This window comes from Phyllopteryx taeniolatus, chromosome 7 (assembly GCF_024500385.1).
Source record: "Phyllopteryx taeniolatus isolate TA_2022b chromosome 7, UOR_Ptae_1.2, whole genome shotgun sequence".
Lineage (NCBI taxonomy): Eukaryota > Metazoa > Chordata > Actinopteri > Syngnathiformes > Syngnathidae > Phyllopteryx > Phyllopteryx taeniolatus.
This window is the reverse complement of record NC_084508.1, coordinates 18,023,922-18,039,179: the sequence shown is the minus strand read 5'-3', so window position 1 is coordinate 18,039,179 and position 15,258 is coordinate 18,023,922. Positions and strand designations below refer to the sequence as shown.

The window sequence follows — 15,258 nt, the reverse complement described above, 5'->3', positions numbered from 1 at the left end:
CTCCAATCTGGATGTTTCCCCTCACCGCAGATGCTGGGGATGTTTTCCGCAGGAGCTTATGGAGAATACAGGTAGCCTTCACACACTTCTCTGCAACTTTGTGATGAACCTCCAATGCTTGCCTGTTCATCGTTCAAAATCCCACCATCACTGCTTCCGTAGTCCCCGACATCTTTCACTCTTGAGTCGGAAACAACACTGAGGATCCACAACTGCTAAGAGAACCAATGAGTATGTTCCTTTGTAATTAAAGAACTGGGGTCCTGAGTTGCGAGAGGCGTCAAGGCTAACATGCTTCCCACCCAGTGCTCCACAGCAGAGAGGAAAATTCCACCACTCCTAAAACCTCTCTGTAATTGACCTCCACTCCCCTGTGGTGGGCACAGCAAGGAAATCATCCACGAGGCAATCCCAAATCAACGTTGCGACATCACTATCACGTAGACGGTGGAGACCCCAAAACGGAAACTTTGCGATGGTCCTGAATACATCACTTGTGGCAAAATATCTGCAGCACATAAAACAAACTTAGTTGTATTGAAGAGACAGTAGTAGTCTACATAAAACGTGTTGCTTGTAGGCAAGGCAAATTATTTATAGCGCATTTAATACACAAGATACCTAAATGTGTTAGTCATGAAGTTGGAGTCAGGGGTGTACAGCATATCATGGGTCCCCATACAGCACCTTTATGGAAGCCCCCCCCCCACCCCCAAAAAAACATACTATATATATATATACACACACACACACACACAAAGTTTGTTTAGTGACTATTTTATTCCTTAATTTGAACAAGAACAGGGCATGTAGCTGTAGCTTCTGAATGAAGCTGAAATTGACTTTAGAATGTCATTTTAAATACTTTTCAGATTTCTTGTGATCTTAGATGAGTCAATGAATATGACACAGTACTACAGTAGGCCAATATAATTCCTCAAATAAAAACAATACACTTTCTGTTAGTAATGCTTTTATTGTTTTTCCACAAAGTACAGATAAAAACACCCACAGTATATTATTTAATCTTACTGGCCCAAACTGAAGGGTGGGTTGAAGAGGCAGGGAGACGAGACGAAACGCATGTCATCATCTAAGGTCAGCAATCCATGCTGAGGTGGATGGCAATTTTATTTGTTGTAGGTACTGTATTACTTTGAACTGAGTGAAACATTCATTCACAAGCAGGCCTGGTCATATGAATGCAGACATACTACAACATGGCTCTTCTGTTGTTACGAGCGTTGTATTTTCTCCCCTATTTCTTTCTTTTTGTTGCAAGCCTGGTTCAATAGACCAAAACCGACATATGAGTCAAAGGTACAATTTATACACATCTGGTTCATATTGAGAGGAAGACATTAGCTAGGGGGGTAATTTTAACAGTTCGGAAAAGAAACAGTCACCACCAGAAGGACAAAAGTAGTCTCCTTGGTTTGTCTAATTAGCATTAAAAAAAAAAAATCATCACACGCTCTCTGATTGAAACATTGTGACCTGACATGTTGACAAAGGGGGGAAAAAATTACCTCAAAATAGAAATAATGGAATAATGTCTAATAGTAATAGCTTTACATTACTGTTCTGTGAATATGAGGCGATGAACCTAAGTGTGTTCAACACCATTAAAGTAAATGTGTTACATTGGTAATATTTCCAAGATCATTTGAAGCTTTGGTTTTTATTTGCTAAATGCAATGGCTCTGAATATTAGATTATTCAAATTGTTTGAATAGAGGTGGTGTTTCGATTGGACGATGGAAAGTGTAGCATTTCTCAGTTTTTCAAGGACTGCTTTGTCCCACTTTTCAAGCGTTGAATTTCGCTAAATCTCAGCAAAGCTGCAGGAGACCAAACCAATCACAAAGAAAGGAGTCAATCACACACAAACTGTCCAAATAAACTTCACAACAAAGACATGATATACAGTATGTAGTATATAATACTATCATCATAGACCTTTATATCTTCATAAAGTTTACTTCCAGAAATACATCTGTATATATCATATGTACTGCACAATAATCATGTCTACATCTGAAATAAATAAAATGTAATCAAATACCATTTCATCTTAACTCATTTTCTCAATCTTGTTCATCCATCCAGTGCTTGATGCAGCTAAAAAGCAACACAACAATAAAAAACAAGTTTCAGAAATGTAAAAAAAAAAAAAAAAAAGCTTGGGTCTTGATACCTTCAATGACAATATGTAGATAAAAGGTGAGACAAATATATTCATACCCGACTGTATAACAAACTGAACACAGATGGATTTTAGTACACCAAACATGACTCCACTGTTGAGTTCTTGTCCACTAGATCCCAACAAACAAAAGTACTGTAAACTTCAGAAGGATTTCAATGGCACTCTGAGGGTGGATGGATGCCATCAAATCCTTTTAAAGACACACACACAGAAACAATAAAACAATCCAGAAGAACCTGAGGTTACAAAGAGTCTGAAACATGGTGGCGTGATTGAACATACAAAAAAAAAAAAAAAAAAAGATTGCATAACTATTATATGGTGTAACAAACAAGTGCACCTCAAGAACTGGTCTGCTCAGAGAATCATTTCAGAGACTTTTACAAGATGGTTCTTGGGACCATCAGCCAATGGTCCTCAGTCAGAAGAAGGAAGCTCGAAAGTTGGTGAAAAGTTTGATGGACACTGGAACCGCTCGGAGCGTGGAGGAGAAGAAGGAAACAGATGGCCATCTTTAACATGCACAGTCCTGGTGTGGTGGAGCAGGCTGCTCTGTCAGCTGAGGCCCCTGCTTGGCTCCCGTGATGGCGGGATCACCAGCATCCAGACTCTCAGACATCTTTTCACAAATAATGTCGACCAGACGCTCAAAGGTCTGCTTCACGTTGATGTTGTCTTTGGCGCTGGCCTCGAAGAACTCAAAACCTGGAATGAGGAAAAGGAGAGAATTTTTTAACGCTTATTGGGATCATCTGTGTAAAACTGTTGTCATGTTTCACATTTCTACTGTTAATATGTGTATAGTTCATAAAAGAATGGTAAACCCTGATCAGACTAGGTAGCATTGTAGTAGCTGCGTTATCTAGGTAGAGCAATCGTGTCAAAACCTTTTCTTCCAAGGGCCACGTACAGAAAAAAAGGACGCAAGGTACAGCGCCATTCTTCTACTTAATTTTATTAAACCTCACAAAAAAGCAATTTCAGTTTTTATACAGTGGGTACGGAACGTATTCAGACCCCCTTACATTTTTCACTCTTTGTTATATTGCAGCCAAATACGTGTAGCACGTGTGTACTCACTAGACTTTACACCGATCTGATCGGCCTGATTGGTATCGGCCGATAATTAGCATTTTATGCTGATCGGCTTTAATGTCATAATTCGCCAATCCGATCAATGACGTCATTGATCGGCTCCGCAAAAGACATTTACTCTGCATCCCCATCGTGTACAGTATGTTTTAATTCAAAAGCTAGTTTATCTTGTCAACTGAAACGCGACAGGATACTCGTTACCATGGCGACGACATTGCGACGCGTGTACTATAAAAACAAAATGGGGGAAAACGTGTACTGGTGGTCACCGGTGCTCGGGAGACTACGTTCATTTTAGGCTTGCTTGAGGTATCTTCATGTACTTTTAATACGATACCGCTCGCAAGCAGGCAACAAAACGTTATGTAGCCTAGCAAACTAGTGCTAGCACTAACGGTTGGGCGTAAACATGCCAGCGTTATGTCGAATCATGCTCTAAAGTTTCAGTGTGTGAAGTAATTTAATTACAATAAAGTAATTCAATTAGGCGGCATGGTGGCCGACCGGTTAGAGCGACAGCCTCACAGTTCTGAGGACCCAGGTCCAGTCCCCGGCCCCGCCTGTGTGGAGTTTGCATGTTCTCCCCGTGCCTGCGTGGGTTTTCTCCGGGCACTCCGGTTTCCTCCCACATCCCAAAAAACATGCATTAATTGGAGACTCTAAATTGCCCGGAGGCATGACTGTGAGCACGAATGGTTGTTTGTTTGTATGTGCCCTGCGATTGGCTGGCAACCAGTTCAGGGTGTACCCCGCCTCCTGCCCGATGACAGCTGGGATAGGCTCCAGCACGCCCGCGTCCCTAGTGAGGAGAAGCGGCTCAGAAAATGGATGGATGGATAATTCAATTACACTAAGTTAGCTCCCATTATTTCTGTCATATAATGTTGGTTTGACCTGACTGAGTAGAATACATGACCTGACTAGAGCATTGATTTCCAACCATTATGGAGGGAAGGCACATATTTTACAATTGGAAAATCTCACGGCACACCAACAAACAAAAATGTCACAAAAAGTAGATAGACAGTAATTACTGTATATACTTCCTGCCATCTAATAGAAGAGCATTTATTTGTTCTGTCTGTCACTATGCCTCACTGGCATAAATAGAGGAACAAAGATACATTATTTATTGTAAATGAATAATTTTTTGAGCGGTTTAGTAAAATTTGATAATTTCCCACGGCACACCTGAAGATTGCCCATGGCAAACTACTGTGCCACGGCACACTGGTTGGGAATCACTGGACTACAGAAGATACTCAGGATACAGTACACAAGTATAAACAGTTAAGTGAAAAAGTCATTAAAATAGACACATTGCTCCATCCGTGATCGGTTATCGTTTTTTTTTTTTTTTTTTAAACTCTGTGATCGGCCACAAAAATCCTGATTGTGTAAAGCCTAGTACTCACCGAGATGTTCAGACAGCTGCCGGCCTCTGTCGCCACTCACCATGCGCTCATCGTCCATATCACATTTATTTCCAACCAGCAGCACCTGGGCATTGTCCCATGAGTATGTCTTAATTTGAGTGGACCTATGAGAAAACAGACTTCTGATGCCGTGTGAAGGAAACCTAAACTGTAACATACTAGGGATGGGTATTAAAAACAATTATTTCCTTTTTGTTTCTTGAGAATTTTTACAATTGTGTGGAATTTTCGTCAACCCAACATTCAATTAATATAGTGAGTTTTACCGTGGGTCATCATTCGCTTCTATGCTATAATCATGTATCTTTTATTTATTTTTTAATTTTTATGAGGTTATTACAGTGTAGTTAACCCCCCTATTCGTTTCGGACAGGGAAAAAACGCTGCCGCGATTAGCAAAAATCTGTGACTAATTGACCCCAAGCCCAAAAAAAGGGGGCTTGAACACACTAGCACAAACTGACGTGACATCCCACAAATATGCACATTCGCACACAGTCATTTAATTCACCTTTTGGCATTTAAACACAAAAAATGTTAGGGAATACAGGCAAATTGTAACGACAAAGTAGACGACCCAAGCTATAAGGAAGCTACCTAGAACAACAATAACATCGAAACAGAAGATTAATTAATTAGCTGATCGCCAACATTCCCTTATGGTTAATCAAGGATATTTTAGTCAAATGCCCATACTGTAGAACAGATATATTTAAAATAAAAAAACACCACCAATATGATATATGCACTAATTAAATAGAATTAATCTGCTACAATATCTTGAACTGTAGGTCAAAATATCCCAGTATTTCCCTTCAACATACCAGTCCTGGACAGCATTGAAGGATTCCTCGTTGGTGATGTCATACATGAGGATGAAGCCCATGGCCCCTCGGTAGTAAGCTGTCGTGATGGTGCGGTAACGCTCCTGACCCGCCGTGTCCTTGAAATCAAAGAAATTAATATTGATAATTAAATTGTTTATTGTCAGTCTGACCATTTACACAGTGACACTACAGTGGATTCTTTACTGACTACTAACTAAAGTAGCTTGTTGGAATTAAATGAATATATTGAATCACCCCAGTGACTCTAGTGAGTATAAGCGGTACAGAAAACAGATGCATAGATATTGAATCACCAATTCAGAGACTGGCGACAGTTTATCATCCTGCTTTTGCGTTTGCTGTTGAGTAAAACCCCGAGTGTTGAATGTGCTGTGCAAAAATAAGTCAACCATCATTTTCTGAATAAAAATCCAGGTGAGGAACTGCGATCGCAACACATCTTGCGAGACCAAATCTATAAGGGTGAATACGTTTGAATGCTTTTGCGTTGTTCTGTATTTAAAAATCTGTATATTTTACAGTCATATGTTTGCCAAGAATGGTGTCAAGTGAAATGCGGGGTCTTTTTGCTCCCAATCAGTAATCTCCCCCTCTGCTCCCCCCCGCCCCCACTTAACATCAAGGTTAAGTCTGAGAACACATTTTATTGTTGTTCTTGTTCTTTCAGTAGTTAGGTCATTTTTAGATTTGTATGATAATTCCAAATATTCAAATATTGCAATGCTACATAAAAACTTGGGGGGGGGGGGGGGGGGGGGGGGGTTTATGATGTCAACATTTTGACCTTGCAACGGATCAATTATTCTTCTCTGTGTAAATAGTCACAATCTGCAACTGGTACAAGGACATACAGTATGCATATTGTAATGCTACTTATGGAACAGGCTGTCCAATGGTGAAACATGATCCAGATAATCCATACATTAGCATGCATAAATTGTGTTTTCTCATCACGCTCGTTCTCGTGCTAAGCCGCCAAGAATATAAAAAAACGTCTATAGCTGCAGCGGTGATGCATTTTAAATACTTGTCTGTTTTTATTCACTCATTGTGCTTGTAGAAGATAGAACCATCATTTATATGACAAAATGTCAGTGTCGGTAGCACTGAACGTCGTTACGCAAGAGAGACACCACGAGTCACCATGAGTGCTCTATATAAATACATTGTGAAAATAATTATATTCAAATGAGATTGTTTTTCCATTTATGTAGTGTTACATTGCCATACAACGTTGCTGCTGAAGTGTATTACTTCATTTTATAATTCCTGCCATGAATAAATCCATTCTGTGTTTTAGTGGAAAAAAATGAGTGATGCTGACCTAGTAGATCCAGTATTTGATACATTATAGGTGGATACATAAGAAATCAGCCTCTTTGCATCTAATTAGTGATGCTGAACGATCACAATACAATTTGAGCTCAAAACACCCTCATCTTTACGTGACTAGGTTGAGAGTATTGCAGAGATGGGGGATGGGGATTTTGCATGTGTGTGTGTGTGTATGTAACTAAAGCTATTTTTCTCAGAGATGTCTAGTAAAGGGGGAGGGGGAGAGCAGCACCAGTCACCCTGCGTTCTTTTTCTGATTGGCTGATTTGTCAGCCTTTTTTTTTTTCAGGTCAGAGCTGTTTATCCAAAAGGGCAGGCAACAAAGTTCCCCAATCCATCCACTGCCAACACCGCTTTTCCTCATTAAGTTCGTAGCTGAGCTGGAGCCTTTCCCAGAGGTGCGGTACACCCTGGACTGGTTGCCAACCAATCGCAGGGCACATATAGACTACCAATCACACTCATATTCACATATACAGTATGTACAATTTAGTGTCTTCAATGAACCCACCATGCATGTTTTTGGAATGTGGGAGGAAGCAGAAAACCCACGCAAGCACGAAGAGAATATGCAAACTCTACATCAGATTCAAATCTCACAATATCTGTGACTAAAATGTCCTCACTGGGATGGTTTATGACATGGTCCCCACAAAGGAGAACAGGTGTACTGTCCATGCGCACAGAGCCCACAATTGTCAGCGTCATGTTAATGCAACAGTTTGAGGCCTTTCTGTTCTCCTTGGGTAGCCAACAAGTACTCACTCAAAGCTTCTGGGCTTACGATAAAGTCAGCAGAAACAAGACATCTTAGATTGTAACTCAAGACCGTTTCAAACCCACTTTTGAAAGTCATTGGGCAGTGTACAGGGAGATGAGCTACAATATCCTGATGACGATTGAAGTGATTTAATGGGCTTCATAAAGAACATAAGGAATGGAAGTGCCTCCAAATATGATATTTTGCAGAATCCTGAATCTGTGCAGTGAGCATACTGTATGTAACATTTTACTGAAATACACAGGTGCATCAACAAATTAGAATATCTTAGAAAAGTTAATTTATTTCAGTAGTTTCATTCAAAATTTGAAACTTATCTACAGTATTATGCAGATTCATTAAACACAGGAAAACTTTTCGGAAAACCAATTCCTACCCAATTTCTATATTTAAAATCATTTTGATTTGTTATCATCTAATACACTAATGGCTTGTGAATTTTGGGTTTTCATTCTATAAAAACATCATGAAACATTTGACTCTGTGTGTAGTGAATCTATACAATACAGTATATGAGGGAATATAATCACTTTTTGAATTGAGCGACTAAAATAAGGTCTTCTTAATTGTATTCAAGTTAACAAAGGACTTACCCAGATCTGTAATTTGATCCTCTTATCATTCCTGTAGATGGTCTTCACCTTGAAGTCGATGCCCACCGTACTGACAAAGGCGGGGGTGAAGGAGTCATCGGCGTAACGGAACAAGAAGGACGTTTTACCCACACTACTGTTGCCGATGATCAAGATCTTGAACATATAGTCAAAGTTCTGGTCTGAGGACTCCTTCTGTCCATAGGTCGCTGTGGCTGACGCCATCTGTAGTCAGAGATGGAGAAGTGGAAAGTCAACTTCTGTGACCCTGTCACATTTGTTCATAGGCAGTTGATATTACAGACAGTATATACAGTAAAAGACTCAATTGCTTGTAGCGTGAATCGGTTGTTCAATAAATGGACTTCATTTGTTGTAAGATCCTGAAAGGGACCGCCAGCAGTACCTCCTGGGACCACTAGTCAGATAAAGTGAAACTAAGTGTCGATATTACCTGGGATATCTTGATCTTTATCTTTAAAAAGGGGTACCATGTTGCTTTGTTTTTTATGAACACGTCCTAGCAACAACGAAACCTCGATATATCAGTTATTTCTGAAGGGTTGCTACGCTACTGTAATTTCAGTTCTCCGACGTTAGAGGTTCAAATCTTTGATTGAAGAAACACAAAGAGCACAGTTCACATATTTTGTAAGGTTTCATTTCTAATTCTACAAATACAGAGTAAAATGTGAGTAAAGGGAGGAAAACGTACATTGCACTTAAAGGGGAGGCAAACATGACATGACAGAGATGACACAGGGTGACTGTGCCTGCCGGACATGAACTGTTACTAAGTACTTCCATGGGCCAAGGGTGAGATTCGGGAGACTTTTCCACTTGTAATATTAATATGTAATGCACCAATTTTTGTTTAATTTGGCAAAAAGCAACGTTTGACTCACAGTATGAAGCGGCGGCCAAGGATGACCTGAAGAAAGAAGAAATTTAGCTTCGCCAAAAATCAATGTTCTGGGACCAATTGTGCCAAGATCTGGCTGGCAAGGTGGGTCACATTGCAGTGGCTCTGTTTGGGAGGAGGCAGCTGTTTTGCTGAAAAATCCCGCCATGTGGGTAGCCAGTGGTTTTGCCTTATGGCCAAAGTGGGGTTCCACTTCGGTCTATACGGCAAAGAATTGCTCACTGACGATGGCACGTAATGCCAGCCAGCGGCACAGACCCAAAAATGTGGTGGGGAAAAGGAAAAATTCGGGGGTGACTAATCTTTTAAACTTTCTCTCGTATCTCACGCTTGGCTCATAATCTTTACCTACTTGAGGTACAGAAAATATCTGTCGTGAATTGTCGTTCATTTGAATCTAAACGTGACTTATTGTGCCATTTTAAACTTATCTTCATCGCCACCTTAATACTATTCTTCCGTATATTTGTTCACAAAAGAGAGAAGGGATGCCCTGCAGGGAGCCAGTAGCCCAGCTTAACAGACATCAGTAATAAAATCACATTTCGTCTTCTGCAACAAGAAAACACCAAAATACGAGCGAAAACTTTGCAGCAACAGTTTGTCACTCCCGAGATTCCCCTCTTGGGGGTGCTGTTGCTTCACTATTCAGTAACTGAGGAGCCCGTTTTTCTGTGGGTCACCACAGGGGTCTCTTGTTGTAGTTGATAACGGAACCTTCAGGGGGACGCATTCTCTTGGACCCACAAGTTTGTGGCTTGCAAATATGATTTATCAAGCTATTGTTAATTAAGTTAGTCCAGACCTTCCGTCTTTTGGTCGTTGCAACCAGTAGGGGGTCTGGATGGTTGAGTTCTCTTTGTCTTGAGAAGGGAGGATAAGGTGTGCCAGTATGCCCACCTTTGAGGTGGTAAGGCTATGGACTGAAATGCAATTATGTAACAGTATCTGAATAAAATGGAACGTCTCGACAGAATCCTAAACACTGAACACAAATAGAAAAGAAACATCCATCCAGCCATTTTCTCTAGCACTCGTCCTTATTAGGCTCACGGCAGCTATTAGCAGGGCACAACCATTCACCCCCACTTTCAAACCTATGGACAATCCTTCAGTTGACCTATCATGAATGTTTTTGGAGTGTGGGATGAAGCACATTCAGAACATGCAGACTCCACACAGGAAGGCCAGAGCAGAGATTCAAACCCAGAGCCTCAGAACTGCGATTCAGGCATGCTAACCAATACTTTTAATGATTCCCCAACACCACCTGTTTAATTAGTTAAAGCAGTAGTTGGAAAACATCATTTTAAAAATGGACTGACAATGACATCATTGTAACCTTTCACCATAATAAACCATAGAAAATGTAAAAAAACAACAACAACAAAAAAAACAACTGCGCAAATGTGTGTATGTAGATACTGTTACCTGTATTTGGAGTATAAATATAAGTCACTGTGGACCATGAGAGAGCAACCTCCCAACGTTCCTCAACAGTACGAGCAGACCTCTCTACAGTGCATTATACTGAGCACAAGGACAGAGCGACTAAAAAGGTTGTGAAAACTTGGAGACCTTGAGAAAGTACAAAGTACTCAGACTCCCTCAGAGCCCCAATGGCTTGCTCTATGTTTAGACTGTTATCTTGACTTGCTGCAGTGCAATACTAGAATGCTGAGAGCCTAAAGGACAAGGCAAAATAACTGGACCCTGCTATCAGCTTACATGAAGGAACACAGAGATGCCGGATAAATAATGAAGTAGCACAAACCCAAAAGGTAAGAATGAAGCATTTGTCTATGCCTGTAAGTGAGAACTACTCTTCTGTTTTGGTCAAGGTGCAATTTACACAGCCGGTCTTTATACCCAATCCCTGTAGAGTGCCTATTTTTGTTTTATTGTTGACTCTTTTTTTACTTTTACTGAAACGGCCTTCATGCACATATGCACAAAAATGCAGGTAAACAACGATGGAGGGCAACAATACAAAAGCAAAAAAACATTTTCCTAAATATTATGTTGCATTTAGGCGGCACGGTGGCCGACTGGTTAGAGCCTCTGCCTCACAGTTCTGAGGAGCGGGGTTCAATCCCCGGCCCCGCCTGTGTGGCGTTTGCATGTTCTCCCCGTGCCTGCACTCCGGTTTCCTTCCACATCCCGAAAACATGCATGGTAGGTTAATTGACAACTCTAAACTGCCCGTAGGTGTGAATGTGAGTGCGAATGGTTGTTTGTTTGTTTGTATGTGGCCTGCGATTGGCTGGCAACCAGTTCAGGGTGTACCCCGCCTCCTGCCCGATGATAGCTGGGATAGGCTCCAGCACGCCCGCGACCCAAGTGAGGAGAAGCGGCTCAGAAAATGGATGGATGGATTATGTCGCATTTAGTTTTCAAGTTTCAAATAGATGCGCCTTGAAGCTTTCATTGTAGATTTTGTTTGTGTTTTGGAAACACCAGTGGTAGGTTAGTGGTTCACACAGCTGACATTTGTGTAGTTGGCGTGGATTACAATCGCCTTGTGATTGACCAAGTTCATGCTGAGACATGACTTGTATCTCAACTGGGCCACATGGGAGAAGAAGAAAAAAAATGTCCACATGGCAGGAAGTCAGGTCACAGTTGATCACTGCTGAGATTCAGTGTTCATTCTCTCTGAGGCCAGTCCTATTAAAAATGTATCTTCGTGTGTTACTGTTACACATATTGTATTGTTTATTCAGCACATAAAGTACTGAAACCACTAAACTCTGTTGATGTGTGTTTGACTATACGTTTTGAATCCTATAACTTTTTTTTTCTTTTTGTTTGTGGCCATTTAAAACTGCTAATGTAATACATATTGTCTACCAAAACAATCTCCCGCTGACCCTTTACCTTTTCCACTTTATAATTTCATTGGTTGGTAGTGTGAGTATCTGTGCTGCTGACTGCTTTTGGTCAAGTAGCATCAGAAAGGGTCACGCTCTTTCAGAGGCACATTGTCCTGTAGAAGATAATCTGTTGCAGTCATAAAACCTTTATTAACTCTACAGACAACACCTAAACTAAAATTATTATCCGTCATCTTAGGCCAACTAAACAGTATGTAACATATGATATTTGGGTTATACATGTGTTATTGTTTCTCTGTTGTCTCTGCCCCGGTGTTGTGGAGTTATTCACGTGCCTTTTAGGCATCTGCGTATGCGTTTTTTTAAAATGTGTTCTATCAGTGTAAACCCACCCATATCAGATGTGTCACTTAAAAAGTGCATGTAAATAGACAGTTAAAAAAAAGAACAAGAAAAAAATCACAAATAGACAATGTATCGGAATTGGGCACTTGGACCTGCAGTGTAATTCCAGCCTTAGTGTTTTAATGAAAAGAAATGGCAGCAGTCTCGCTACGGCACAAAGAGCTGGTTGGTCACAGTGGAGCTGTGAGAAAAATCAAGGTACAAATGTTTAAATTAAAAATGTTTTTTTTTTTTTTTTAAATGGCTATATATCTTGTTTAGCTTTATTAGGATGTTCACATTGCAGTTTTGGGAACTTTGTGGTAGTTTATTTACAAATCTTGCAAAACACAAAGAAATATGACACTTGAGTAAAAGGAGACAATTCAGTAAATCTAAAAAGGGGACGATTGCTCAATTTGCAGGTATACAGCCAACAATGAGCTCCGCTGAGGTAGCATAAGGTTTTACAAAATGTAGTAGTCACCCATTCATCCATTTTTTATAGTGCTATAGGTGGGTGAGCTGGAGCCTATCGCAGTTGACTTTGGATGAAAGACGGAAAACACTCTGGACTGGTTGCCAGATACAGGCAGGGCACATGTAGACAACCAACCAACCTCACTCAACTATTCACTCCAACTTAAGAGTCTTCAATTAATTATTGGAACTCCACCCAGCAAGGCTGGAGCTGAGATTTTCAAACACTAAGCCTCAGTAAGGTAGACTTGCTAACCACTACTACAACGTTCTGCCCATGTGGTCGTGTTTTCAGCAATTCAGTCATGAAAAGGACTGTCTGTCCTGGGTGATGATGCCAACACAATGTGGTGCCTTAAAACTGTCAACGAAAGAGGATTCACGAGCAGGATTGATCCGGACCTAAGTGCTGCTACCACCTATTCAGGCTCATTTAATACATTAGTGTTGGCTGCCTTTCTGCAGCATGCCAGTTCAAGCTCAGATGGGATCCGAAGATCACATTATTCCTAGTAATGCAGCAGCTTGTCCTCGCAGGTTGTCTGAGATGGCATTTCCCCACTATTCCCTCCAATCACCCGCCTCCTTTTCGAGGAAGCGTGTGGATACAGATGAGAGGAGGAGGAAGATATAAATAGCACCGCTTCATCTTTTTTTTCCCTTTTCCTTCCTGCACAGCAAACAGAAAAGCGGAGCAGCTAGGATAAAAGTGTGGTGCAGGTTGTTGAAAGCCAGTCTGAATGAAAACAGGAATCGAAATGGAGTGCTGATATTTATCCATTGTATTCTCATGTTTCATGTTATTAAGACAGGATGGTAAACTGTTATGTGTAACTGATCAAAACTGCACAATCACTTTATGTTCTTTGTTGTCATTAAAACGAATTTGTGTGTCAAATTTTATACATATGTACGAACAATATATATCCATCCATCCATTTTCTATGCTGCTTATCCTTATCAGGGTCACAGGGAAGCTGGAGCATATCCCAGATAATATTGGGCAAAACCTGGACCCTGGCAGTTAATTTCAGGGTACATGTAGAGAGCCTCAGCCAATCAGCAAACACACGACAGAATGATAATAAACTTGTCTAGGGTTCATTATTTGAATATGATATGAAAGTTTATTAATGACTGCATTTTGATCTAGCGGTTAGCGCATCTGCCGCACAGTTCCGAAGTTGAAGGTTCGAATCGCTGCTCTTCCTTTGTGACGTTGGCCTCGCTGGCTTGGGTTTTCTCCAGATACTGCGGCTTCCTCCATCATCCCCAACACATGCATGTTAGTTTCACGGAAGACTCTAAATTGTCGCTGGGTGCGAATGTGTGAATCATTGTGTTTTGTTTTTTAATATGTGCCCTGCGATTGGCTGGTGACCAGTGCATGGTGTCAACTGGCATAGGCTCCAGCAACCCCGACCTTAATGAGGACAACAAGTGCTATAGAAAACAGATGGATGGCAACCTGATGACTCACATCCAGTCAACTGTGTGCAACTAACCTATAGCAGTGTTACCAGTGTCTGTTTAAAAATGCATTTATTTAAGCATGCATTTACGGTGGTAGCTTTTTCACCAAGACACTCTTGTTAATGTGACGCCATGTGATTGGTTCAGAAGCAAATCAAATGTTTCAGCTTATCACAGATAATGGCTCACACCAAATGACCATCTAATATCACAACAAACAGTATGCCCATCCTTTTGCATCAAAACAGTAAATGCACCAATACATGGTAATAATTACAAAACTAGAATGTGACCGAATGAAGTCATATTTTCTTTGTGCCTCCAGATCAATTAAGATCCATTAAATCGATTGGTAGCATCCGACAGTGAAACGCATTTGCTTGACGCCCTGCATCACTCCAAACACAATCATCAGCACTTGTCTTCAACAGCCATCCAAAGCCGCAACAGATAAAAAAGTTGAGATTACAATAATTACATTTACGGGTATCGCTTTTCAAAACAGCTGTTGAAACGTCAACATTTTGTGAGCATGGCTTTTCACGCCTCGTATTTGACAGTTGTTTGCAAGGTAATTCAATAAATTATTCGTCACACAGGAAGTCATATCACAGTATATTCATTTGAAGAAGGATGGTTTTTAAAAAAAAAAAGTTTTTTAAAGCATTATACGCTTTATATATTAGCAACAAGACCCCACCTTTGTAGATTTCTGTCCGGCTGCTGTCCACCGCGTCCTGCAACCGCAGACACCACCAAGATTAGGTTAGAAAGTGGGGAGATTTAAGTTCCGTTTACTCTTCCAAAATAAACGAGTTGACGTTGAATTCAAAATGTGATGTGTGATGATTTATGTTGAATGATTTGA

General features: G+C 40.6%; 1 protein-coding gene across 1 annotated transcript; it reads right to left on the bottom strand.

Annotated features, from left to right (window-relative positions):
• Window positions 1-1,933: 1,933 nt before the first annotated feature.
• rab3ab (RAB3A, member RAS oncogene family, b) lies at window positions 1,934-15,238 on the bottom strand. The gene is made up of 5 exons (XM_061778160.1): window positions 15,091-15,238; window positions 8,298-8,522; window positions 5,565-5,683; window positions 4,720-4,844; window positions 1,934-2,914 (listed from the first exon to the last, which is right to left on the bottom strand). The coding sequence occupies exons 2-5, from the start codon at window positions 8,520-8,522 to the stop codon at window positions 2,724-2,726; spliced, it is 660 nt and encodes a 219-aa protein (XP_061634144.1). The 5' UTR covers window positions 15,091-15,238; the 3' UTR covers window positions 1,934-2,723.
• Window positions 15,239-15,258: the final 20 nt, after the last annotated feature.